We start from the raw sequence: 26,975 nt of genomic DNA, 5'->3' as shown, positions 1-26,975 counted from the left end.
ATTGGACCATATAGTCAGGAGTCTGAGAACTACAGAATTGGACATTTATCAAGTTCTGCATTTTTTTTGCAATAGCGTAATTCTGTAACAAGCATCAGACACTATAAAGAAGCACTTACATTTGATACCAGGTACAATGTATTATATGAAACACGGATCATCCACGACTCTGGTAACTGACTATGCTGCCGCGTAATGACTGTTTCTGGGCTATGGGATCTTACTAGGACTCTTACTCCCTCTGCAGGTGGATTAGTAAAATGCAACCCCTTGTATAAATAGCTGCCGGAGCTGGAGCTCTGGGGAAAAACACTTAGGTTTTCAATATAAGTAGAGGAGCTAGACTATTTCAGCTCTTAATAAATTTAAAAAAATCAAAACTTTCAAAGAGCAGTGCTTCTGGCACATAACATCAAGGTCTGTTTTCAGGGGATTGTTAACTCGGTGAGTGCTGCTGTATATTTCTGTTCTTCTTACAGTTTTTATGCATTTTTGTTTATACAGAAGTTTTCAGAAATTTCCAGACAAATTCACGATTTCCTGACCTGGAAACAGGTAGAATGTCCATTTGAAAAGGATAAGAAGATTCAAACCTACCTTCTAACATCTCCAATTTACACAGAAGAAGGTAAGAATGCATACAGAACATATTAGATGTGTGTATACGGGGCATATTAGATATGTTTGCATTCAGGACATATTAGGTATAAGCGTGCATACCGGACATCTATTTATATAATTGCCTTGTAATGTTTTCATTTCCTGTTCTGTCCAAATGTCACCGAATTCCAAGCGGCGAAAGTTCACCGGCCTCCATATTGGGACACCCAAGTGATGGGTGTCTCAATATGAAAACTGCTGCTGCTACCAACCTATTGCGCAGTACCACCAGCAGAACACCGTCGCACCACACGCACACACACACTCACGCAGCCTCTTGCACAGTACCACCAGCGGAACACCGTCGCACCACACACACACACACACTGCATCTTGCATGCTACCATCAGCGGAACACCATCGCACCACCCACACACACACTCTCTCACACACACACACACAGCCTCTTGTGCGTTGCCACCAGCAGAACACCGTCGCACCACACACTCATAGACACACACACTCATACTCTCACACACCCTCTTGCATGGTACCACCAGCAGAACACCGTCGCACTGCGCCTGTGCGAATTCCGCGCAGGTGCAGTGAATCATTCGGCTGATCCCGGCGGCAGATGCACAACGTGTCTACAGACAGAGGAAGCCGGTCACATTATAGGGGTTTTCCCACGAACGAAAGTTCATTTTAAAAATTGTCTGTGTCTGACCGTGTATGGAGCATACCACATCTCCTGGGTAGGTGAGGAAGCAAAAGACAATACTGACATTACAGCAGGAGATCACAGAGGATTGATTTTGTGAGGTAAAATATTTCACTGACTGTTTTTAAACAATATTTTACCTTACAAAATGTATCCTCTGCAATCTCCTGCTGTAATGTCAGTATTGTCTTTTGCTTCCTCCCCTGCCCAGGAGCTGGGGTATGTTCTGTACACGGTCAGACACAGGGGTGAGAGAGACAGAGCACAGGGGGGAGACAGCTCAAACGGGAGAGCACATGAGGGGAGAACACAGTACAGGAAGGAGAGAGACAGCAGACAAGGGGGATAGCATATGGGGTAGACAAGTCAAAGAAGAGAGCACAGACAGGAGAAGTCAGCACATTGGGAAAGAGAGAGTGGATAGGTGGGTGAGCACATGGGGGGGGGGGAGAGATTATCAACGCTGCAAAGCCTGCCCCCATTGTGACATTACTGCTCTCCCGATGAGATAGCATCAGGCCTTCATCTAGTTTTAGATATTTGTGCATACGGGATATGTTAGGTATAAATGTACATACAGGTTATGTTAGGAATAAGCATGCATACAAGTAGATTAGATATTTTTGTTGCATTTTTATATGTAGAGATTAATAAAAATGAACGCAGGAGAATATTTAAAAACTGACCTTGTTATTGTGCCTGTCCCATCTATGTATGTAGACAGAAGTGTCAAATTTTATCTATGTCTTTATGCAAATGAAAAAATACTCTATATTTACAGTATAATAATACAGGTGATTCATATAATTGCAGCTCTGTTTGTAGCCTCCTTTGAAAATGAGGGTCCAGATAATCACATGGAAAAGGACAGCTGGAAGACTCTCAGGTACAGTCATCATTTTCTGCCAATAATAATAAAATCATTTAGCATGCCATAGTTTCCCAATATTATATTAGTCTTATATAAAAGGACGAAGGCCTACAAACTGCATTGATAATGAGGGAACTCTCAACTGAACTATATCATCGTTACTCCAGGGTTAAAAAATTTTGTACTGTTCCTGCCGTCATACACTATAAAGATGAGTTGCCCAGTGCAGTTATATTATCTTTTAGAACACTTGTAATTCCATGTGACAGCAGCTGCTCCTCACTATTCCCCCCCCCCCCTTCATTCTAAGACATTACATCACTCAGCAGTGAGAAACTCCCTGCTGTAACAGCCAGTCCTGAGAAGAGGGGATGTGGCCACACCCTGTTTTATGCAGAGAAACAACTATTATCAGGAGACTGGTTGATAATAAACACTGCTGTAACATCTCAGACAGAGGAGTGAGCAGTGAGGAGCAGCTCCTGTCAGGCCATCCCCCTGATAATGTCTTCCTGTCTGTAGTCCATGGTGAGGAGGCATGGCCTGCTCCCTGCTAGTAGCCCTGCAGTGGAGAAGACATTATAGGGGGACTGACTGCTACTTAAGCTAAGGGGCAGGCCACGCTCTCTCGCCTCAGACTGCAGTCAAGGAGAAATTATCGAGGGTTGGGCTTGCAGGACCTGCTCCTCAATGCTCACCCCTCACATCTGGGACATTACAGAAATGCGCAGCTCCATGCTGTTACTATCAGAATGGCCACTTGATAATCGCTGTTTTTCTGTAGAGAACAGGGGACGTGGCCACGCTCCCTCTTCTCGGACTGGCTGTTACTCACAGAGGGAAGCTGAACACTGTTGTGTGATGTAATGGCCCAGATGGGAGAGGTGAACAAGTGTTCTAAATGTCACAATTCTCAGCCCGGGAGGTCGCGCAGAACCAACCCACTGTTATCTTTTTGTCACAAACAGCCCTCTGCTACCCCCTATGGTCAGAAGAATTACAATACTGGCTGACGATTAACTTATGAGGCTGCGGCTGTTGCCACTAAGAGGCCGGTTGTTGGAGAACTAACAGTTTTCTGTCCAATTAGACGCCGGTTTAGGTAGTGTATGGCTTCAAGGGTGCAGTTTACAGAACAAAAGAAACAGAACTATAAAATTTTGTATTTAAATCAGAACGATAAGCAGTGTTTATAAACAAAATAAGCAAAAGACTTTACAAAAGGGACAAAACAATCCAGCATATACAATTACATAAAATAAACAGGATTAACAAAAGAAACTTACTACACTGATCACAGAAACAGCTCAGTTTAGCGAAGGAAAGCACTTCGATTGGAAGCGTCCAGTGTACGGGATTGTGCATTCACTGATATGTATCTCTCTGCAAGAACACAGATTATAAATTGGTTTTACCTTTTATCAGCACCTAAGTTACACCCACCCCCCTTGATGGCCTCATATGATTTGGGTTGTGGGATGTTCCCAGCCCTTCAGGATTTTATGAAATTCCCAACTTTTGAGATATTTTTGCCTCTACCGATTACAGACGTTGGATATCGCCATCAAATTTTATTGGGATTTTACCTTTTTATAGATAGGAAACATGGCATGGCTGTTGTCAGTGAAAAGACAACTATTGATTTGGGGCTTATATGCCGATGTCAAAGTTATGAGAAAATATGCAAGTTCTTCCCTGATGGGACATATATTTTCAACTTCATAATTAATCAATATCAGTTCTTTACAAACCCAAATATTCATAACTTTCCATTGGAGACACAAAGCCTGGGGAAGTTCTCTCATCATAGCAGCTCATCCTGGAGAAGAGCCAATCCTCCAATCAAATACCAGGCTTTAATATCCAATCTTACAATAGATATCCTACCTTAATTGTTTAACACCAGGGAGTCTGGGCTTCAAAAGAGATTTTAATTACGGTAGATTTGTCACTTCTCAGTTGTATGTAATTTCCTCACTTCCCATATGTCCATTGTGCAATTCTACTTTAAGGAGGTTTAGAATGTAAGCTTTTTTTTCCTACTGGAAGTTCCTTAAGGCTATGTACACACGTTGCGGATTCCTTTGTGGAGTTTTCCACACAGATTCTGCAGAATCCGCAGGTAAAATGACCTGTGTTTTACCTGCGGATTTTGCCTGCATTTTTACACCTGCGGATTCCTGTAATGGAAAAGGTGTAAAAATGCTGCGGATTCCGCACAAAGAATTGACATACTGCAGAAAATAAACCGCTGGAATTTTCCGCAGCATGTGCACAGTGGTTTTTGTTTTTCCATAGGTTTGCATGGTACTGTACACCGCATGGAAAACTGCTGCGGATCCGCAGGGAAAAATCAGCAACGTGTGCACAGACCCTAAGAGAGATAGAGGAGGACAGTGGTGAATGCCCCCTCCTTGGAGTGGTTTTATGGATTTGAATGTTTTCTATGACACTAAAGATAATAGAACTTCACTGGGCATCTCATTTTTATAGTGTATGAGGACAGGGACAGTACATAAATGTTATATTTCCTCAGAGTACCCCTTTAACCTTTATCATCCACCTTCCCACCATATATAGAGAGTAAATTATAAAAAGAATGTGAGCTATCAGCAAACAACATCTCTATTGCTGCTGATGTTAGTAGTTTCACATTACTCTTTAGTTACTTGTTGCATTGCTTTTATTAGATACGTTGGCATATTAGAAATATACTGTAGCTACAATAATGAAACCAAAAATAACATTTCTACAATGTGATGTTGCTCCATTAGGTCACTTGGGTGATACTCGTTACAGTTGAGTCTAAAGTTTCTTTTTTTTTTTATCCCCAAACAGGTCAACGCTTTTGAACAGAGCCTGAAAAGAGATTCTTTGGTCACCTGAAGCACACAGGAATTTTGCTTTTTTATGTTTGTTATTTCTTGTATTGTGCAGAATGTTATGGTCAGGAAGACAGTCCTCGCTGGTTGGGGGTCTGCTGATTTTTTTTGTATATAATCTTTTACAAGACTAAAAATTACTGGTATATAAATATAATTATATAAATATATATATTTCATGCTTTAAGCACTTATGAAAAATATAAATTAGAAAGGGATACATGTTTTCTTATTTTTATTTATTATAAAAAAAGAATAAAGAACCCTATGCTGCTGGAATGGCCACCAAAACACAGAATTTATACACGCACTATATAAGCCTTTTTGACACAAGGGTTAACCCCATTATATGCTACTATCATTAATATAAAAAGGGCAGGGCCCTGTCTTCTCAAATTAATGGGTGTTTATAAATCTGTGGGTTTTTAATGGGCACTGGGTGCCATTATATACTCCATTTCTCAGCACCCCACCAACGACATCTCGCTAAAATGAGATAGTGATGATTCATGCCATACTCTAGCGCTACAGATTTTCTAAAATATTGACTGTTGTCTGACTCTCTGGTTTAAGGGCCAATAAATTGTTATGGAAGAAGTCATGGGTGCCAATTGATAAAGACAACATCAACCACATATAGACACGTTGAGAACCCACATATACTAAGCTAACGTTATAAGCAATGAAGGTGCCTTTGAAGTGCTGCTTGCTAAAATATGTTCTACAAGTTTTCTCTGCCTAGAAAAACTAGGTCTAATATATGCATTTAAAATATATAGTTAGCATATCCCTCATTGTCACACTCATGAGTCCAGAAAACTGAGATATAGGTTATGTGTCATGACCCTCACAATGGACAGCTGATGACTACCATGACTTTTACGACTACCAAAACAGTGGTAATCAAGGATTAAAGAAAGTCAATCTTTCCCCAATTTTGTGGAATTTAACAGTGGCCATCACATGATGCCCAACAAAGCCCTATAGCTCATTATTCTGGACGTATAAAGAATGTGACATTAGTATAGTGGAGTATAGTATTAACCAGTCACAGCCATATTTCCAGGTGAAGAATTTTCTTATGCCTAGTAATTCTCCTCCTCCTTTCACACTACTGCCTAAACTTTGCTAAAGTAATCTAAAGTTTTGTGACTAAAATGCTGTATTAAAAGGGTCCTCCTGTGAAAACAAGTTAGCAACTATCCACAGAATAGGTGAGATGTTCTGGATTGGTGGTGGTCCAACTAATGGAACTTGCTCCCAGTTGGCAGAATTTGTATCTCCTTATGAATGGATCAGCAGTGTGCCCACTCAACCATTGCTCCATCTATTTCCTGAGGAGCTTCTGAGAGCGGCACTTGGCTTCTTCTGGAACCCCATAGAGAATGTATGGAGCAGTGGTTGACCATGTGCACTGCTGCTCCGTTCTAATGGGAATAGAAGGTCCCACCAATCAATGTTATCAGCAATCCTGTGAATAGATAATTTGATTTTGCCACAGAACTACTTTAAGCCATTAAAATTGTCCAAATTATTATTTTCAGTTCAGGAATATTTACAATTTTATACACACGTATTTTCTGGAGATCAACATTGCATTGGTTTACAAGTCATACTGTTTTTTCGACCTTATGTTATCTTGAGTTCATTTTTTAAGTGTCCCTTCGATACCCCAGTCAACAATCCGGCAAAACTCACCTAGTTTCAGTGCTCTGTGTTGATGCCGAGACTTCTAGTCCATGACACATTTGCCATCATTGTGATTGAAGTATTAGTATCTGCCTTTAGCTGCTTTTCTAGAGCTAGTACATACCATATCTGACCATACAATGTAACCCATACTACACTAACTGACCGCATGCAATCACTCACTGGACTACGGAAAGGCTTTGAAACTGCACATACTTAAAGGCCATTTCATGCAAAGGTTTTATGTTGGTTAGACTGTGTCCATCAGTAGGAGGCTTCTCTAAGGCAGGATTGATGGTTTCTGAGTCTTGTCATAGCGGGATACTCAGCCTTGTAGTTATCCCTGAGCTTATTTTTCTCAGTAATGACGCTTTTATTCCTAGTCCATATCTGTATTAGTTGGTTATTTTGTTCCATTCCCACCAGCTTGTTCAATCAAATCTGTACCATGAAGCAGGGTATTCGGTGTTTGACCTAATGTGCTAAATAAATACAGAATTGCTTCAAAGTGAACCTGGAGTCTTGGAATTTCATTTCTTCCCACCTGGATTACTGGTAATAACCAATAGACATTCCTTAATACATACAGTCATGGCCAAAAGTATTGACACCCCTGCAATTCTGTCAGATAATATTCAGTTTCTTCCTGAAAATGATTGCAAACACAAATTCTTTGGTATTATTATCTTCATTTAATTTGTCTTAAATGAAAAAACGCAAAAGAGAATGAAGCAAAAAGCAAAGCATTGATCATTTCACACAAAACTCCAAAAATGGGCCGGACAAAAGTATTGGCACCCTCAGCCTAATACTTGGTTGCACAACCTTTAGCCAAAATAACTGCAACCAACCACTTCCGGTAACCATCAATGAGTTTCTTACAATGCTCTGCTGGAATTTTAGACCATTCTTCTTTGGCAAACTACTCCAGGTCCCTGATATTTGAAGGGTGCCTTCTCTAAACTGCCATTTTTAGATCTCTCCACAGGTGTTCTATGGGATTCAGGTCTGGACTCATTGCTGGCCACCTTAGAAGTCTCCAGTGCTTTCTCTCAAACCATTTTCTAGTGCTTTTTGAAGTGTGTTTGGGGTTATTGTCCTGCTGGAAGACCCATGACCTCTGAGGTAGACCCAGCTTTCTCACACTGGGCCCTAAATTATGCTGCAAAATTTGTTGGTAGTCTTCTGACTTCATAATGCCATGCACACGGTCAAGCAGTCCAGTGCCAGAGGCAGCAAAGCAACCCCAAAACATCAGGGAACCTCCGCCATGTTTGACTGTAGGGACCATGTACTTTTCTTTGAATGCCTCTTTTTTCTCCTGTAAATTCTATGTTGATGCTTTTGCCCTAAAAGCTCTACTTTTGTCTCATCTGACCAAAGAACATTCTTCCAAAATGTTTTAGGCTTTTTCAGGTAAGTTTTGGCAAACTCCAGCCTGGCTTTTTTATGTCTCGGGGTAAGAAGTGGAGTCTTCCTGGGTCTCCTACCATACAGTCCCTTTTCATTCAGATGCCGACGGATAGTACGGGTTGACACCGTTGCACCCTCGGACTGCAGGGCAGCTTGAACTTGTTTGGATGTTAGAGGAGGTTCTTTATCCAACATCCGCACAATCTTGCGTTGAAATCTCTTGTCAATTTTTCTTTTCCGGCCACATCTAGGGAGGTTAGCCACAGTGCCATGGGCTTTAAACTTCTTGATGCACTGCGCACGGTAGACACAGGAACATTCAGGTCTTTGGAGATGGACTTGTAGCCTTGAGATTGCTCATGCTTCCTCACAATTTGGTTTCTCAAGTCCTCAAGACAGTTCTTTGGTCTTCTTTCTTTTCTCCATGCTCAATGTGGTACACACAAGGACACAGGACAGAGGTTGAGTCAACTTTAATCCATGTCAACTGGCTGCAAGTGTGATTTAGTTATTGCCAACACCTGTTAGGTGCCACAGGTAAGTTACAGGTGCTGTTAATTACACAAATTAGAGAAGCATCACATGATTTTTCGAACAGTGCCAATACTTTTGTCCACCCTCTTTGTTATGTTTGGTGTGGAATTATATCCAATTTGGCTTTAGGACAATTCTTTTTGTGTTTTTTCATTTAAGACAAATTAAATGAAAATAATAATACCAAAGAATTTGTGTTTGCAATCATTTTCAGGAAGAAACTGAGTATTATCTGACAGAATTGCAGGGGTGTCAATACTTTTGGCCATGACTGTAAAATAAACCATGTATAAACAGTGTCTAAAATTCCATGCATCAAAAGAAGTGTCCAAATCCACAGTTACACAGTGATCTTTTCTGATGGCACCTTATTGGTTCTGTGGAAGGGTCAATGCTATGTGAAGGGTCCGGACCCTTAATGGTTGGTCAACATGGTGCCAAATATTGCACAGAAAATCTGCAAACAGAAAAGGACAAAGAACAAGCAAAAAATGGCACAAAGACCATAATCAACTTAGCACAAAAATAAAAAATGCCTAAAATCCAAACTTTTAGGCCACGTTCACAAGTTCAGTATTTGGTCAGTATTGTATTTCAGTAATTGTAAGCCAAAACCAGGAGTGGGTGATAAATACAGAATAGAAACATGTTTCTATTCTACTTTTCCTCTGACTGTTCCCCTCCTGGTTTTGGGTTATAGATACTGAGGTAAAATACTGAACGTGTGAACGTGGCCTTACTCTAAGAAACGTACAAAAGAAGGATGAATTGGGGCAGACAGTTTACTTAGATCAGATGCATGGGTCAATGAAAAAATAATGATATGTAAACTTAATGGGTTTGTTATTAAAATGGACAGCACACAGATCAGAAAAACTATGAATAACCCAGTACAGTTTCTACATGTGGTTGCTTCATATTTCTTTTACAAGCATTTTCCCTCACAAGGTCTTCAAAGCGAACCTGCCAGCAGGATTGTGCTCAGTAACCTACAGACAGTGTCATGTCAGTGCTGTCATACTGATTAATGATACCTTGGTTGATGAAATCTGTCTTGTGGTTGTTGTTTAATCTTTATTTTCAGTTAATGATCTGCTCGTGCTCCGGGGGAGCCTGTGAGGGGTCTTCATGTGGTTCTCTGCTCAGGTATTCATCAGCATGGATTATGACAGGTCACTGATCCCTCACTGACCGGCCCCCTAGTTTACATAATGATTATATTTTTGTTTGAAAAAAAAAAATTACATCCATCAAGCCGGTGGCACCTGCACTGTAGCATAGTAGGATCTATATTATCCATATTTTCATTTGATTTTGTCAGACTTTTTTGAGGAAAAAAAAAATAATCAAAATATCGCCAGCAGCCATGCATAATTTGAAACGTAATAGATGCTACTGCGCAGGCACCACCACCATTTTGCTAGAGGGAAAAAAAATGGACTCCATCAAAATCGCAGCGGCGTCTGCGCAGCAGCATCTGTCGGTGATCCGAGTGATGCTGCTGCGCAGTCGCTGCTGGCACAGTCTTCATGGCAATTTTTTTTTGTTTCTAGCAAAATGTAGCCAGCAGCAGCACCTGCGCAGTAGAATCTATCGTGTTCCAAATGATGCACAGCCGCCGGCGACATTTTAAATAAACTTTTTTTTCCTCAAGAAACATATGACAAAATCAAATGAAAATATGGATAATATAGATCATATCATGCTACAGTGCATGATGAATCAGGTGAAAACTACTCTGCCTGTGCACAGACCGATGCCACCCCATTGCCTTGATCACTGCCTGTTAACTTCCCTTGTGGGGAGAGGTGCCCGGCTGCAGAGAGGGGGACACGTGCGGACATTGCATCCTCCTGTCTCAGTAATCAGAGCAGCCTATAGGGGGAGGGCAGGAGTCACAAGAGAGCAGAGCGGGTGTATAGCATTGTGTATATGTATATAAGTGTATACACTGATGTGTGTGTGTATCATTGTGTGCATATGACTACACAATGATGTGTGTTTGTGTGTATATATATATATATATATATATATATATATATGAGTGTGTTTTATATATGAATTTGTTTTCCTATGTGTGAATGTGTGGCTTTAGGGTAGCATGTAAGGGGCAGAAGCACATGTAATATGTGTAAGCACCAATCCTCAACAACCACTGTTGTCACTTTCTCGCTTCACCGAGGATTAAGTGTAACATGTAATGTGCGGAAATCCCACATCTAAGTGGTTAAAAGGGGGTTTTATTTTATCTTTAATGTCCAAGTATTTTACGAACTATATAAGATCTAATTTATATTTTTCTTGTAGTATATAGAAAGGTAATATTCCTTTAGTTCCTTCTTGATATAAGTATGTCACCTATGTGATTGACACCTTTTTCCCCCATTCCTCTAATGTTACATATGATAATGTTGATTCCAGAATCCTTATTGGAATATTTTTTATTTTATCCTGGATGGGATGGTCTATTAGTTTTATGTTTAGTAGTTTCCATGATTTAATTGCAGCTTGTAAGGTTGTAAATTGTGGCAGCTGAAGAGATGAAGCCATTAGCTAAAATTAAGAGATTTTAATGATTTGGTGTTGTTTAAATTTAGTAATATCCATCCTCTGTTCTCATTACTGTTGATCCATTTTTGACTTTGCTTGATTAAGTTGGTTATGTAGTAGTTCATGATATTTGGTACACTTAAGCCTCCATTTTTATTTTGTTTTTTGCAGTGGGGCGTGAGCAACCCTTGGTCTTTTACCGCGCCAAAAAAATCCCGAAACTTGGGTTTGTAATTTCAGTAGCCAGTTTTGAGAAACCGCAAGGGAGATTGTTCTAAATACATACAGTATTTTAGGAAGACAAAACTTATTATACAGTTAGGTCCATATATATTTGGACAGAGACAACATTTTTATAATTTTGGTTCTAGACATTACCACAATTAATTTTAAACAAAACAATTCAGATGCAGTTGAAGTTCAGACTTTCAGCTTTCGTTTCAGGGTATCCACATTAAAATTGGATGAAGGGTTTAGGAGTTTCAGCTTCTTAACATGTGCCACCCTGTTTTTAAAGGGACCAAAAGTAATTGGACAATTGACTCCAAGGCTATTTCATGGACAGGTGTGGGCAATCCCTTCATTATGTAATTCTCAATTAAGCAGATAAAAGGCCTGGAGTTGATTTGAGGTGTGGTGCTTGCATTTGGAAGGATTTGATGTGAAGGAAACATGCGGTCAAAGGAGCTCTCCATGCAGGTGATACAAGCCATCCTTAAGCTGCAAAAAACAGAAAAAACCCATCCGAGAAATTGCTACAACATTAGGAGTGGGAAAATCTACAGTTTGGTACATCCTGAGAAAGAAAGAAAGCACTGGTGAACTCATCAATGCAAAAAGACCTGGGCGCCCACGGAAGACAACAGTGGTGGATGATTGCAGAATAGTCTCCATGGTGAAGAGAAACCCCTTCACAACAGCCAACCAAGTGAACAACACTCTCCAGGAGGTAGGCGTATCAATATCCAAATCTACCATAAAGAGAAGACTGCATAAAAGTAAGTACAGAGGGTTCACTGCACGGTGCAAGCCACTCATAAGCATCAAGAATCAAAAGGCTAGACTGGACTTTGCTGAAAAACATCTAAAAAAGCCAGCACAGCTCTGGAAGAACATCCTTTGGACAGATGAAACCAAGATCAACCTCTACCAGAATGATGGAAAGAGAAAAGTATGGCGAAGGCGTGGAACAGCTCATGATCGAAAGCATACCACATCATCTGTAAAACACGGCGGAGGCAGTGTGATGGCTTGGGCATGCATGGCTGCCAGTGGCACTGGGTCACTAGTGTTTATTGATGATGTGATACAGGACAGAAGCAGCCGAATGAATTCTGAGGTATTCAGAGCCATACTGAGTGCTCAGATCCAGCCAAATGCAGCCAAACTGATTGGTCGTCGTTTCATACTACAGATGGACAATGACCCAAAACATAAAGCCAAAGCAACCCAGGAGTTTATTAAAGCAAAGAAGTGGGATATTCTTGAATGGCCAAGTCAGTCACCTGATCTCAACCCAATTGAGCATGCATTTCACTTGTTAAAGACTAAACTTCAGACAGAAAGGCCCACAAACAAACAGCAACTGAAAACCACCGCAGTGAAGGCCTGGCAGAGCATCAAAAAGGAGGAAACACAATGTCTGGTGATGTCCATGAGTTCAAGACTTCAGGCAGTCATTGCCAACAAAGGGTTTTCAACCAAGTACTAGAAATGAACATTTTATTTACAATTATTTAATCTGTCCAATTACTTTTGGTCCTTTTAAAAACAGGGTGGCACATGTTAAGGAGCTGAAACTCCTTAACCCTTCATCCAATTTTAATGTGGATACCCTCAAATGAAAGCTGAAAGTCTGAACTTCAACTGCATCTGAATTGTTTTGTTTAAAATTAATTGTGGTAATGTCTAGAACCAAAATTAGAAAAATGTTGTCTCAGGTCCATATATATTTGGACAAACTGTATGTCAATATTTTTCCCAACTAAGATATGTCTTGTTTGCATGATATCAGTCTTTATGTTGTTCTGAATTGAGGCCAGATTTGTATCTATTAAGTCTTTTGTTTTCCTAGTTATTTGAATTCCCAACTATGGTATAGTGTCTTTTTCCTATACATACTTGAATTTTCTTAATACTCTCATTTTGTTCCTCATTCAAGCATAAGTCCAAAATTTGTGATTTGTTCGGGTTGATTTTATAAAACGAGGCCTTGGAAAATTCATCAATTGTTTTGGTTATCTCTCTAAGGATTAGTTATGGTGAGAATTACATCGTCTGCAAATAGACTTATTTTATAGTTTCTGACTTTTGTTGGAATACCTTTAATTAATAGATTTTTTTCTAATTTTTTTCTGCAAATGGTTCCATTACTATTGCAAATAATATGGGGGAGAAAGGGAATCCTTGTCTCGTTCCATTGGTCATGTTAAAGATTTCTGAATTGTTATTTGTTAATTTAGCTGAGGGATTTTTATACAGTGCCATTATTACATTCATGATGGGGCCAGTAAAGCCAAATCAATCCTATCATTAATATCAGTAATCCCAAATGAATCATGGGGACGCCCACTGCCCGCCCATCGATCTCATACACCAGCGCGTCACGGAGGCATCCCGATCACGTGATCCGGAGCCCCGCCCACGTTGAACACGCGAGTGGACACTGGACCAAGAGACTGGGACGCAGCCGAAGAGACGTGTCGGGAAAGGAGTGACTGGGAGGTGGGCCAGCATGCACACCACTGTTGTGTAAAAGGTTGATACTGTTGCAAAGAAGCAATGTACAGAGGAAATTGATGGAACGCATAAAAAACATGATTGTGTAAAGAAACGATAGACTATTGGATCAGGAATGAATGAGCAAAGAAATTGAGACTGTGAGGCAGTGACCGGTGACATGCGAGGGTCACTATGTGTCCCCCAGGATGCGCACAGAAGAGTATTGAGGCCGCGGGAGTGCATTACAGCCACAGGCATAGCTGTGATTGCAATGAAAAAAATAAAAGTAAGTGTTGGTCTTGGGCAAGCTACTTGTCCAAGGGAGACTTAGGAAAGCCTGCCATGGGCTTTTATTTTTGAAAAGGACTACAGAATGGTGGTGGAGTGGTGCAGTCCGTTTCTTTCCCGGACGGGTTTTCCATGTGGCCTACGGCCACAGGTTCCTTGTAACAACCCTTGCAGCATAGGGTTGAGTGTGTCAATTTGGTTTTGCAAGCTTGAAGAGCAGGCTTTGCAGAGCTCAGTCAGTGTGAGGTAACCGCCAAGCGAAGCCAAAAGGCCTGGCACCCCTCATCGTACACGGTGGTGCAATCGACCACGGCAACCAGTCCTGGTTCAGACTATCTTGTTTCCCGGCTGTGATCTGATGGATACCGTTTGCGGTTTATATTTTGAGTTTTTGGCCATTAAAACTACATTTGCTTTGAACTATCCTGGGTCACTACCTGTCTTTCACACTGCACCAACCCCGCTGGACTACAACACAGATAAGTAACAGTGCGTGGTATGGACATGATAAAAAGACATCAAGTGAGCACAAAAAAGCGCAAAGCTTGGTAAAGTGACAGCGCGTGGATAAAAGTACCCATTGTAATGAAACAATACAAATTTACACAATGATACAGTTGTCCTCAAAACTTTATACACCCCGGCAGAATTTTTGCTTTCTTGGCCTTTTTTCAGAGAATATGAACACCACCAAACCTTTTTCTCCCAATTGGAGAACCCAATAAATGGGTTCACCCAACCCATTTATTGTCAATCTACTGTGTTTTCTCTTTTTAAATCATAATGACAACCCAAAACATCCAAATGACCCTGATCAAAAGTTTACACACTCCATTTCTTAATACCGTGCATTGCCCCCTCTAACATCAATGACTTGATATTGAGGTCAGGAGACTGATGGCCACTCCAGAACCTTCACTTTGTTCTGCTGTAGCCAATGACAGGTCGACTTATCCTTGTGTTTTGGATCGTTGTCATGTTGGAACATTCAAGTACGTCCCATGCGCAGCTTCTGGGCTGATGACTGCAAATTTGCCTTCAGTATTTGCTGATAATGTGCTGCATTCATCTTTCCTTCAAGTTTCCTGTGCCTTTTTAGCTCACATACCCCCAAAACATCAGGGATCCACCTCCATGTTTTGCAGTAGAAATGGTGTTCCTTTCATCATAGGCCTTTGTTGACAGCTCTCCAAATGTAAAATTTATGGTTGTGACCGGAAAGTTCAATTTTGACCTCATCACTCCAAATTACTTTGTTCCAGAAGTTTTGAGGCTTGTCTCTGTGCTGTTTTGCATATTGTAGGTGAGATACTTTGAGGCATTTGTGCAGTAATGGCTTTCTTTTGCAACTTTATCATGTAGCCTTTCTTCAAGTGCCTCCTTATTGTGCATCTTGATACAGCCACACCGCTAGTTTTCAGAGAGTCCAGTATTTCAGCTGATGTTATTTGTGGGTTTTTATTTGCATCCTGAACAATTTTCCTGGCAGTTGTGGACAAAACTTTATTGGTCTACCTGACTGTGCTTTTGTTTTTACGGAGCCCCTGATTTTCCATTTGTTAATCACAGTTTGAACGCTGCTGACTGGCATTATCAATTCCTTGGATATCTTTTTGCATCCCTTTCCTGTTTTATACATTTCAATTACCTTTTCCCCATAGATCTGTTGACAATTATTTTGCTTTCCCCATGACTCACAATCCAGAGATGTCAGTGGCTGGATGAAAGATGCAAGAGTCTGTCTGCATCCCAGAAATGATATATCCAAAGGGAATTCGTAGTTATATACCACGCTGCCGCTGAGACAAATTCCAGGAGAATGCTGGACGATTGCAGTGGTTTTATTCAACTCGTTTCAGGGGTCTCATTCCCCCTTCATCAGGAAATACCACACCCGGATGAAGGGGGCATGAGACCCCTGAAACGCGTTGAATAAAACCACTGCAATCGTACAGCATTCTCCTGGAATTTGTCTCAGCGGCAGCGCGGAATATAACTACGAATTCCCTTTGGATGTATCATTACTTCTGGTCACTAAGGACCTGTGGATCTGCAGCAGCCGCTACTTACATGCTCTTATTTCATCCTAACCAGGTGAGCAAATTTCATGATTAAAGGGCCTGTCACACTAAGCGATAGCGCTAGCAATATCGCTATGTCTGATACTTACCTCCGACCGCTCCCCCGCTGGTTATCGGTGATCGCGCGAGAACGTCCTGGACAGTTTCTCGTCGTCAGCTTCCTGCTGTGGAGACGAGCGACGAGTGGACGCGGGCGGGAGGACGTCAGGATAGCCTCGTCTGACAGGTAAGTAGCGACCCCTGTCCCCTGCGATGTCACTGCTGAGATCTACCTGTGTGGGAAGCGACCACTTATCGCTGGTCGGGATCGCTGGTGCATCGCTAAGTGTGACAGTACCTATACTCTAATCTTTGTAATGTGGATAAGACCCTATTGCGCTTTTTGTCTCCCCCCCCCCCCCCTTTTTTTTTTTTGCATCCCAGAAACTCACTCAACTTTTATGCACACACACTGATTACAAGCAAACAGGTCACAGGTGAGGATGTTACCTTTAGTAGCCATTCAAACCCATTTGTGTCAACTTCTGTGCATGTTATCAGGCCAAAATCACCAGGGTATGTAAACTTTTGATCAGGGTCATTTGGACGTTTTGGGTTGTAATTATGAATTAAACGAGAAAACACAGTAGTTTCACAATAAATGGCTTCACGTAACCACAAGTGGACAAGAAGTTGTGGTGTTATTCATTTTCTCTGAAAAAAAAAAAAGCCAAGAAAGCAAAAATTCTGCCGGGGTATGTAAACTTTTGAGCACAACTGTAGAATAGCAGAGCATAGCATCAACAACGAAGTAAAACAAGAGGCCTAAAAAGTAAAAAATAAAACAGATGGTAGCTAAAGTGCATATCTTAAAGTGACAGGGCATCGTACAAATACGATAGACACTCCCCCGGAAGGCTTGTACGCCGAAACGTACATAGGGGCTCCAGGCGCTACACTGCATTTCTGGTAAACCATTACTACAATCTATTCTTCTACTATGCCCACTTCTGCTTCGTGACACATTATATGGCTTATAATCTACTTCACTTTTACCCTATAGCATTGTCTGAAACTTGCCATTTCTTTCTGTCGCATCTCACCTGTGGTCAGCCATATCTTGCCTTGTTGATGTGTTTGTTTTACCTTTATTATCTTTATACTTACCTGCAAACCATTGGTGGCGCCATCTTATGGCTAACCTGTGGTATTTCACTGCTTTTAATAATTAATAAAAATTTACTTTTTATTGCATTTTTCATGTACTTTGGTCATTGACACCTCTCCCCTATATCATTCTCATTTGTGTGGTGTAGAACCATATCTTTAGTCCCATACTTTCCCTATTTTTAACCCCCACATGTCACACGATGTTTCATGAGGCGATATGCTAGATTATGCACAGTGATGACATTACGGCAGATAAGTCATCTCCCTCTATACATGTTGTGCAGTTTAATGTAGTGGTTTGCATGCCGAGGAATAGTCTGCATCAACACGGAGGATACTGTATCACATAGTCATCCTACTTTGGCGACCATTTAATACCTTTATGATGAGAGAAAAGAGTGAATATCCTTCTAGCAGCTGTCCATTACGACCGATAGCAGATCACATAATAACATAGCAACGACATACAGTCCATAGAAAAAAATAATTTTATTTATTTCTTATTGCGCTTGTAGCAACACACAAAAAAAAAAGTCTAGTCTTGTCTGCAGAGTTTCTACTTCTGGTCATCTACTAAAAAGCAGAAGCTCTTTGGTAAATGTTGATCTGTCGTGTGGCTTTAGAATTGCAGAAACTGTGCTGAGCATAATTAGGCCAAGACAAGTAAAAATGGCAATTAAAAATACAATAACATAATACATAAAACAATACTTCACATGATTCCAGTCTTCATTTCTTACCTTTAACGTAGTACTGGTTTCAAGAATTAAGAGAGAACAGTGAGAAAGACACTGGAGCCGTGAGACCAGAACATTATCCTTTATAGGAGGATTGTGCCAGTCCTCAAATAAAAGATTGTAACCTCATCCATCTACGGTCGGTAACCCAAGAGGGTGCGTCTAATGCAAAGTGTGCCGCTAGTGCATGGTACTGGGTAGCTGATCGCCCCAATTGGTCAGCTTTGGAAAAACAGGGAATTTTGAGTAACAAAGGTTTTGCTACCCAAACTAGAAAGAAGATACCGGTGTGGCAGAGCGGACTGTGTAACTTGGGTCAGATTTTGTTATTGGAAGCTTCAGGCAATCATCTGGAGTTTGCCATTATTTTATCCCACCAGCTTGAGCAGTCCCATCTCTGTTCACTCCTATTTAGTAGAGTAGGGATTATTACCCTAAAATGGATTTTTTTACCCTTTCAAATTGTAAATTATAGAAAAAGGTAAAAGGATTTTGTTTAAAAAAAAAAAAAATGTGCTTCTACCTAAAATATTTCACAATCTGAAAAAATAATTAAGAATGAACATTTCACCACTCTGGAAAGACTTCACTGTTTTTGTTGCCATTATAACCAATGAGAATCTCGAGAAGATTCTAAATCAGTAATGAGAAGGATTTACAACCGTGCCGATCAATGTGTGTTACTTTATGCCGTGAAACGCTGGAAAATAACACAAGCCAATAATCCGGGCCTCACACTACCTTTATTCATGAGTGTGCAGGGAAAAATTAAAATGGTTTCTGGCAAAATCCTTCACTTGTTTGAATGACTATTACTGCACTGACGGGATAAATACTACGCAATGTACCGACATCTAGGGCTTCATTACTGTGCTCACTGCCACACACAGTAATAACGATGGCTGAGGGATTGTGTCCTTGGTACCTTCTGCCAAATGTATACACAGCATTATAAATCAAATATAAAAAAACGGTGCATGTGTGATCAGTTGTGCGCATATACACACCTACATACATGCACACACATTTACAGTACTTCCTAACATTGTACTACATGGAGTACAGACATTTTCTGAGCTCCGTCCAGTATTAAGGCTTTATGCTACCAGGCCTCATAGTACCATTTAGTTCCCTTTTTATGCCCAGATTTCTGATATACTTACTGGTAATAAAGAGAGATGATATGTCTTTAGTTCAACACTGTTAAATATTAACCATATTACTGCTGGTCAGGCAGAAAAGACCGAATGTGCAGGAACTATTGTGCTCTACAAGGTTTCCAATACTGCCTAGTCAACAAAGTAATGGATCGTATCAGACTCGGAGGGCATTGCCTGATTGTGAGTGGTGAAGCTGGTTGGCCCTGCACAGGTCCCATAACCAGAAACAAATTGTCTACGCCTATTAGCAGTCTACAATCTACGATCAATGTTCATCTTTCATGTCAAATGTAATGGCTCATGCCTCCGACTCATTATTTGTCCTGAAGGCTTGCTTGCGCAAATGGGCCTCAATTTCCTCCCGGAAAACCAGCATGCCGAGATGAGGGTGGGATGCCTCATTCATAGCCTTGGACTGTATGCACATACGATATTGCTCTGGGGTCAGTTCATCCACACAATGCTTCTCGTGCCACAAATGGAACAGGCTCGGCACCGGAGTACGGATGACAATCAATTCCCCGTGCAGATATTTTCTGTACAGGTGAACATCCTCTCCGCCCCACCCTTTCACCTCCAAATCAAATCCACCTGCAAAAAGACAAACAGTATTGACCAGTCAAGAATAGTGTGAAATTGTATGATTGTTCTTCGCCAGCTCAAGGAGTTGTCATACAGACAACGGAAAATTGCTTTTACAATTTGCAATTCTTTAGGAAATGGCAGAAAAAAAAAATCACATGAAAAGGAATTATTGAAAATCCCGGTGATTTTTGTTCTCTTCATTTACATTTCTTTCTATTTACAGATATTAAGCATTTACATATTGGATTTAAGACCGCACCGATTTTATCAAGCTCACTATATTTCACTTTGCTTTATGTGTGCGCTCTTAACGTCAGCCGGTTTTGTTCACTTGTCCATCATAATTTTGCGGCTTCAAATAGTCCCTCAAATGAAATCATCTTATTGGAAATGCCCTCCTGGGCTTTAGTAGTAATTAACAGGTAGGAACATGGCTACAGAGGCGCTTCATATTCCTCCACTGGTGACAGACTTTCCTATTAGCAGACTCCACCTTTACTGCTTAAAGAGATACCGTAAAATATGGTATTAACAGAGGTTTCACCTCCACATACATTTATCCCACATGAACCAGGCAACCCCAAATATTTCTCCTGGAGGGTCCTCGTGGTCAGTTACACCAACATTAAGATCATTTATAGCAAATTTTACTGGGGGTGAAGGTTTTGTTGGTAACACAAACTTTATGGCAGTTCTGGGTGTATGGGCACTCGACTATGGGATGGCGAATATGTATGATGGGTATATGGGCATGGGACTATGGGATGGAGAATATGTATGATGGGTATATAGGCATGGGACTATGGGATGGAGGATGTGTGATGGGTATATGGGCATGGGACTATGGGATGGAGGATATGTATGATGGGTATATGGGCACGGGACTATGGGATGGTGGATATGTATGATGGGTATATGGGTATGGGACTATGGGATGGAGGATAATTATAATTTGCTATAACTAACCACCGTTAGTTACTATGCCCGGGCAGCGCCGCACTCTTCAGCTAGTAAGAGTATAAAAACCAATCTCCACCACGGACTTGATAAGAGAGCAGATCGCTCACTGTCAGATGAACGGAATAGGCACTACCCAAAGTGTCCAGTCATATGCAAGCCATAACTTAAGCCACAAAAAGTCAGAAGAACCACTTATTGTTATTACAGATCATTATGCTGAAATTTAGATTCTCCTGAACAATTCTACTTTGCAGGGAAAGCAGGTAGTAACAATGCAATCTACAGAACAAATGACTGCCTTTCACTTCTGCTACTCACCAATTGCCTGGAAATCCGATTTGTACTGACAAGTCATTCCAAACCCAAAGTCTCTCCAGAACCCAGAGTCTTTCTTATGAACCTTAGAGGATAAAACATATGAAAAGGAGTTTGTGAGATCTTAAATGGTTATTCTGTCCAAGGTAGGAATATAGCAGCTAAGGTACTCGGCTTAGAATTTGGAAATTGAAGTTCCAGTTTCGTATTTCCACTACTCGGACAACCCCTTCTCAATTACAATATTCCCCCATGGAGAATAAAAACCTCTTATGCTCGCCTACAGCATCAGCACTGTTCCACCGACCACTCTTGTGGGGCTCGCGCAACATCATGTCACATGAGCCCTGCAGCCAATCAAGAGCTCGCTTCATTGCCACTGAGATTTGGGGAAGTGTCATTGTCAGTGTCATTTGAAGGAAGCGAGAGCGAACTAACCCATTACCAGGCGCTAATTGGTTGTTGGGCTCATGTGACATAACGTCACGAGAGCCCCGGGAGACATGCTGCTGACATCACTGGAATGGCTCCAGCACAGGAGAGTAAAAGCAGTTTTTATTCTATGTGGGGAAATATTGTGCTTGAGAAGGGGTTGTCAGAGTAGTGGCAACCCCTTTAAATATAATGAAATGTAACCACTGTTTCAATATTTTCCCTTAAATTAATAGAACATGTAATTATAAAGAAACCCAATATATAATTACAAAAAAATTTCAACAGTTGATCACCCCACTGCTAGGTTCACAGCTACACTGCTCATTACTTCTGTATAATGCTCTCCATACTGCTGCTACTGAGGGTCTGCTAAAGCAAAATAGAGAAGTGGGTGTCATATGGGAGATATAGCAGCTGGATTAGTACTCACTATTGAGCAGAGTACAAAGTAAACTAACAATTGGAGAAAGGGTTGGTGGAATAACACGCTGTAGATTTTGTGTCTGCAATTTGTGGAACTAAGAATCAGTTCCATTCATCTGAATGCAGTGGTTTCATTATTAATCACTTTTCTGCACTTTTAGTTCAGGTGTATGGAACAGAAGTGTTTGCAACCTGTTTCCACCCAAAAACATACTGTAATCACTTTGTACATTAGCTCTTTTTTTGTTTTCCCAAGTTTAATAACTTAAGAAAAAGATGTGACCAAGTGTGATGCTAGTGGTAACAGCCATCAGCCCCTTTAGGACCCGGACATTTTTCGTTTTTGCACTTTCGTTTTTTTCTCCTCTTACTCAAAGAGCCAAAACTTCCATATTCTTCTGTTGACAAAGCTGTATGAAGATTTGTTAATTTTACCATATAATGTACTGGAAAGAATGGGGAAAAAATACCAGGAGGGTAAAATGGTGAAAAAAGCCCCACCGTTCCGCCATAGTTTTTGTTTTTAGGTTGTTGATTGAATGATAATCATGACATGAAAATAGTACTCTTCAAGTCAGTACAATTACAACAATACCAACCATACACAGATTTGAATTTCTTTCTTTTTGAATTTTATGGTTAAAAATAATTCAGAACCTTGTTAAAAAAAAATAAAAATGTCTTGTGTTGCCATAACGTATTTATTTTTCAGTTCATGAAGCTGGGTGAGGGCTTGCTTTTTTGCGCACAGAGCTGACATCTTTATGGAAACCTTTTTGGGGTACATATAAGAATCTAATCACTTGCTATTGTATTTTTAGGGTAAGTACAGCAACCGAAAAAAAACAACAATTCAGGGGTTTCAATTTTTTTTGCAGTGCATAATGCATGGATAAAATAAGTTCTTATCTTTTTAGATTGGACTTTTTGGACACTATGATACCAAATGATTTGCTTTTCTCATTTTAATTTCTTCACCTTTGAATGGAGAAAAGAGGAATGATTTAAATTTGTATAGCTTTTTTATATTTAGAACATTCTATTTTTAGATCTATTTTTTTTAAATTTCTTTAAGGGTCTGGAACCTGCAATCGTTCAATTACTTATACAATATACGGTACTATAGTATTGCAGTATATAATAAAATTTCACGGCCCAGCTGATTATACCAAGTCTATCAGCAACAGTGACATCCAAGTGATTAACAGCATGTCTACCTCCGGATGCTGCGGTTGGAGACAGATGCTGGCTGTGTACTCAGCACACATCTACCGTATACAGAGTGGGCCGAGATCGTTACGGTATTAAATCCGCAACCAGATTTCACAATATAAACTGCATACATTACTAAAAAGATGTGATGCACCTACTATGTCAATCCAGTTCAGAATGCATAACTTTACATTTTAAACTCAATCTATATGCACCCACACCAATTGCTGCTGTTGCTACAAGCTGCAGCTGTAAGTCAGACTGTGTGCGTGGAGACTGAATACACTTGATTCATGATCACCATGTCACATTCGTTAAATTCTCATTTTCAAATCAGAATTACACAGCAGTTTTCACATGGATTCTGAAAGTAAGTACACCAGCTTCATAAGGCCTCATATTTTTTATTAACATATGCAGCTTGCATTGAGAAAGGAGTCTGACCCTAGCACCAAGTTCCAATAATATGGTGACACTTCTGCAGCCCTAGTGCCACATACTGCCACAAGTGGGGTACCTTGTTCTAGAATTCTTAGAAACCTGGAAAATTCTCATGTCAGCGAAGATTAGAGAAGCGGACGCATACAAGATGAGTAAAACCACCTGTGTGGACATCTTCCCTGGTGGAGTTCAACTACACATTACCAAATCCAGCTACTCAAACACTGAATGCAGAAAATCAGGAATATATAAAAAATAAATCTCACTAATTCATCATTAATCTCTTCCTTTCTTTGTCTCAAACGCAAATAAATAAAAAATGTCTTCTGTATTCTAGGAGCTCAACCATTTCCCTCCTCTCCAAAATCTGGTGTCTGGCTGTGACAGGGCCGGACTGAGACCAAAAAGCAGCCCTGGCACAAAAAAAAAAAAAAACTCACCAGCCCGCATACAATGAGTGTCCTCACCCAAACTGTAGAACACTGGCACAGTGGAACAGTTGTGCCAACTTTTGCTTTAGCTGATACACACACACAGCTCACACGTATCACACGCATTTATCACACAGCTCACACACAAAGCTAACACACATGTATCACGCAGCTCACACGTAACACACAAGTAGCTCACACACAGCTCACACGTAACACACAAGTAGCTCACACACAGCTCACACGTAACACACAAGTAGCTCACACACAGCTCACACGTAACACACAAGTAGCTCACACACAGCTCACACGTAACACACGTATCACACTCATGTATCACACAGCTCACACATCACACAGGTATCACAGCTTACAAACCTCACACACACAGCTCAAACACATATCACACAGCCACACACACACAGCCTCACACACGGATCACACATACAGCTCAAGCTCACACACAGCTCACACGTATCACACAGCTCACATATCACACACGCATGTATCAGCTCACACAGCCTCACAAACACATCACAGAGCTCACACACACACACTCTCCTCTGTGGTGCAGGGGAGGCTGCTGTCCACATTCAGCTTCTCCTGCTCACAGCAGCACTCTCCGGCACATCCCCCGGTCTCTACTCTCTACCGGGATAGCAGATGAAGCTGTCACCGTGCTGACAGGAGCTTATCTTTCCCTGGGAGCACTCCACACACACACAGGCAGGTATGCTGACCTTTCATCTTGATTGCTGCTGGCTCTCTCCTTCAGAGTCTAGCTGCACAGGAGGACAGGAGCACTGACCAATCAGCGACAGCCGGGGCTCTGGGCAAAACATTCAGGGTAAGAGCCCCGGAGCTTTCACATTAGCAACGCCCCTGGAGGAGAGCACTCTAGCGTAAGACAGAGCAGAGAGGCGTCCTGTGCGCGCCGAGGCGGCCTTTTCAAATTACTGACTAGGCCCTGTGGGTGTGCACTCTCCTGCTTGCCCGCACTGATGAGGGCCACAGCCGTGCTCACACTGATGCGGGCCAATGTGGCCCTTATCAGCACGTGCATCAACAGAGCACGAGTGCACACAGGGCCTAGTCAGAAGTTTTAGGCCCTGTGCACACGGTGCGGATTCTGTCGCGGATCCGCAGCGGTTTTGCCACTGCGGATCTGCAGCAGAACTGCAGGTGATGTACAGTACCATTAAACACTATGGAAAAAAATAAAATCGCTGTGCACATGCTGCGGATTTTTCCGCATGGTTTTCGTGCAGAAAAAAAAAGTAGCATGTGACTTCTTTTGTGTGATTTTCCTGCAGTTTTCCACCTACTCCACTATAGGAATCCGCAGGTGGAAAACTGCACAAAAACTGCAAAAAAACAGGAAGAAATCCGCAGGAAAAATGCAGGTCATTTGACCTGCGGATTTCGTGAATTCTGCACAGAAAATGCATGCACAGAATCCGCACCGTGTGCACATAGCCTCAAAGGGCCGGCGGCCCATTTTGTAGTTCAAAGCCGCCGGCCCACTGGGAATCTGCCCAGCTTGGCAGATTAGCAATCCGGGCCTGGGTTGGCTGTGAAACAACCAGCTGCAGCACAAGTCTCCCTCTTTGCTCTGTCTGCACAAACTTGTTACGCGACACCCCATTGGTTAAGCCCTATTCTTTCCATTTTACTGGCTGACATTTAAGAACATTAGCAGGAGAGGGCCTCCTATACGTTTCAGCATAAATCCTACACACTGACCAATAGTCTGGATGAGCTTATCTCCTGCTTAATTCTGGAACTAATTTTTCAGCTTTTCTCTGCTTACTAGATCAACATATAATTTGCTGTATTGTATCAGAGAACTGGTTTATATGTTCTCTGTACACATGTAACACCTTACCGCTTCCGGGCTATAGGTGGGGTTACTTATTGTCCAGTTGGCCAATTCTGGTTGGAGGTAAGAGGACCCAAAAATTGCCATATTGAAGAAGGGTAATATTTGTATCCAAATTGACTATTCAGCACAATAAAAATCATTCTTCTATTCCATAATGGTAGTCCATATTTTACTTGCAATGCTTCTGTAAGGATTGGGGGCTTAAAAGGTGTTGGCCCCCAATATTTTTCATGTAGCCACAATACAGGTATACTTACCAGCTGTTGCTCCACAGGAGGTGGCACCTCGAGATTGGCATACACAATAGCAGGATTGTAAAGGCTAAACACAACCGGGTAAAACACCTTCTTACCTACAATAATAAAACCAATAGAGCTTCACTGAGCATCACATCAGATTTCAATACAAACATTTAAAAATGAGCATCACATCAGTTTACATTTTTCTTTTTAAAAAGGTATACAAAAGACTTAATAATTTTTCCCATGATTTAGATTAACATTTCAGTATCCCTGGGTCTCTTCTACAGTAAAAAAATAAAATAAAAAAGGTCATTCACCTCCTCAGATAGCAGGATTGTACCTTCTGTTTGTTACATTTAACTAATACGTAGCAGTGGGATCATATCAACCAATTATAAGTGAGCATATCAATTCGCGGGACCCCGGTCCAGCGTCCAGGTCAGTTATACCTGGCGGCTAGACTGAAGCCCATGAATCTCTTACCTTCCGGCCTCGCATTTCATCTGTCAGGTCTGGTGCGACGTCAACTGTGTTGCATGATGCTCAGATGTTGTCTTGTCAGAAACCATGCTAGGGATTTGCATGCCTGCTATTAACTGTCAGGTACCACTGACCTGGACGCTGGAGTCCTGTGCATTGATTTGCTCATCTCT

The 26,975-nt window shown here is 41.2% G+C and overlaps 2 protein-coding genes across 7 annotated transcripts in view; one reads left to right on the top strand and one right to left on the bottom strand.

Annotated features, from left to right (window-relative positions):
• Positions 1-7,276, top strand: part of RASGEF1A (RasGEF domain family member 1A) — a 651,261-nt gene extending 643,985 nt beyond the window's left edge. For all 5 annotated transcript variants that reach the window (XM_073574785.1, XM_073574784.1, XM_073574786.1 and 2 more), the window contains 3 exons: positions 505-628; positions 2,135-2,207; positions 5,031-7,276. In XM_073574785.1, the coding sequence (XP_073430886.1) occupies positions 505-628; positions 2,135-2,207; positions 5,031-5,055 (222 nt within the window). In that variant the 3' untranslated portion in view covers positions 5,056-7,276. The remainder of the gene's footprint in view (positions 1-504; positions 629-2,134; positions 2,208-5,030) is intronic.
• A 10,688-nt stretch (positions 7,277-17,964) lies between these two features.
• The window catches only part of CSGALNACT2 (chondroitin sulfate N-acetylgalactosaminyltransferase 2), an 81,023-nt gene continuing 72,012 nt past the window's right edge, over positions 17,965-26,975 (bottom strand). For both annotated transcript variants that reach the window (XM_073574780.1, XM_073574781.1), the window contains exons 6-8: positions 26,338-26,432; positions 21,260-21,341; positions 17,965-19,987 (exon numbers count right to left, since the gene is read on the bottom strand). In XM_073574780.1, coding sequence (XP_073430881.1) covers positions 19,695-19,987; positions 21,260-21,341; positions 26,338-26,432 — 470 coding nt within the window. In that variant the 3' untranslated portion in view covers positions 17,965-19,694. The remainder of the gene's footprint in view (positions 19,988-21,259; positions 21,342-26,337; positions 26,433-26,975) is intronic.

Source organism: Dendrobates tinctorius, unplaced genomic scaffold (genome assembly GCF_039654945.1).
Source record: "Dendrobates tinctorius isolate UK_male_01 unplaced genomic scaffold, ASM3965494v1 ptg000040l, whole genome shotgun sequence".
NCBI classification, from domain to species: Eukaryota; Metazoa; Chordata; class Amphibia; order Anura; family Dendrobatidae; genus Dendrobates; species Dendrobates tinctorius.
This window is presented reverse-complemented; position numbering and strand designations above follow the sequence as displayed.